Source organism: Lactuca sativa, chromosome 9 (genome assembly GCF_002870075.4).
Source record: "Lactuca sativa cultivar Salinas chromosome 9, Lsat_Salinas_v11, whole genome shotgun sequence".
NCBI classification, from domain to species: domain Eukaryota; kingdom Viridiplantae; phylum Streptophyta; class Magnoliopsida; order Asterales; family Asteraceae; genus Lactuca; species Lactuca sativa.
In genome coordinates, this window is record NC_056631.2 from 112405660 (window position 1) to 112407307 (window position 1648).

At 35.3% G+C, this 1648-nt stretch overlaps 1 protein-coding gene across 1 annotated transcript; it reads left to right on the plus strand.

Annotated features, from left to right (window-relative positions):
- The first annotated feature begins 808 nt into the window (after positions 1–808).
- LOC111911675 (uncharacterized) lies at positions 809–1231 on the plus strand. Its single transcript, XM_023907430.1, has one exon. The coding sequence runs from the start codon at positions 809–811 to the stop codon at positions 1229–1231; it is 423 nt and encodes a 140-aa protein (XP_023763198.1).
- The last annotated feature ends 417 nt before the right edge of the window (positions 1232–1648 follow it).

The window sequence follows — 1648 nt, forward strand, 5'->3', positions numbered from 1 at the left end:
AGTTACTTCTCGTAATTCTTAGGTACCTGTACATCCATTATTTTTGGAAGAGGGGTGTGAAATGATTGCAGGATAATGATTCGGAAATGGCGGGACATGAACACAAATTGGAGTTATTACATCGTAATCGTTTACAATGTGTTGAAGTATTACGCATGTCCTGTGACTCATTTGTACACCTATGTGCTCATTTTAGAGCAAATTACTCATTAAAGGACATCAAACATGTATCGGTTGAGGAAAAGATGGCTATGTTTTTTATGATGATCGGCCATAATCAATGTTACGTGATTATCAAGCGGAGATTTCAACACTCGAAGCAAACAATTCATAAATTTTTTTATGAAGTGTTGGAAAAAATGATGTTTTTTCCACAATATGTTATAGTACCAACTTCTTTTAATGCGAATCCAAACATTCCGGGACATAATAGGAGGCTACGACGAGCTTTCAAAGGAGCGGTTGGTGCACTTGATGACACTTTGATACACTTTGTTGTCCCTGCTAAGAAATAAGACTTATATAGAAGTAGGGGAAAGGGAGATTGCTACCAAAACATATTGGCAATTTTTGACTTCAATATGATTTTCACATTTATCGTGGCCGGGTGGGAAGGGGTAGCGCATGACTCTAGAATTTTATTAGAAGCAGTAGCCGATCCACAAGCATCATTCTCGTTTCCACCACCATGTAATTTTTTGTTTTTTTAAATTTTTTTTATCTTACTTTGAAAATTGATTAGTGTTTTTCATTTTTTACAAACAAATATTATCTTTGTGATGCCGCGTATGCACACACTTGAGGATTTATGGCCCCTTATCGTAATGTGAGGTATTGGCTTGGAGATTTTTGTCAAAGACGTGCATTGACCAATAAAGAAAAATTTAACCATGGACATGCAAAACTTCGAAATGTAATTAAGTGTGGTTTTGGTGTTTTGAAAGCACGCTTCCGTATATTGAAGAGGATGGCACCATTCCCGTTTGTGACACAAAGAAACATTGCCATGGCATGTTTCGCGCTTCATAATTTTATAAGGAGAGAAGGACTGAGTGATGAGTATTTCGCACGATACGATGAAACCAATGTCTCGTTTCGAAATAACAATGTGTTCGTTGATGATGATGATGATGATGAAGGGATTCCAACACATGGTACTACAACAGACCGTGAATATATGACACAGTTACGGGATGAAATTGTTGATCAGTTGATGTACAATATAGATTGAATTGTTTTAAATGAAATTGTTATTGTAAAACCAATTTTTTTATTATATGACTAATTTAATTGCATGAATTTTATTTCCAATGTTATATGACTATTATTATTAAAATTTTAGTATTATTGTAAAATAATTTTATTTAAAATTCAGTTTATTTCAGCAGTCTGCAGACGTTAAAAAACAAACAGTCTTCTTATTGCAGACTGCAGACGCTTGGTCCACCTCTTCTGCTGCAGAGGCTTGCAGATGTGGTCCGTAGACTATGGACATTTTTGCTTCAGAAAAAACAAACAGCACCTTACATATTCACCAACTATAAATAAGACCCATTGGCATGCTATTTCCATGGTTAATCATACTTGGAAGGTGAAATCTGTATTTCGCTTCTATCTCCTTTCTCCTTTTGAATTCTAGGGTTCTAGG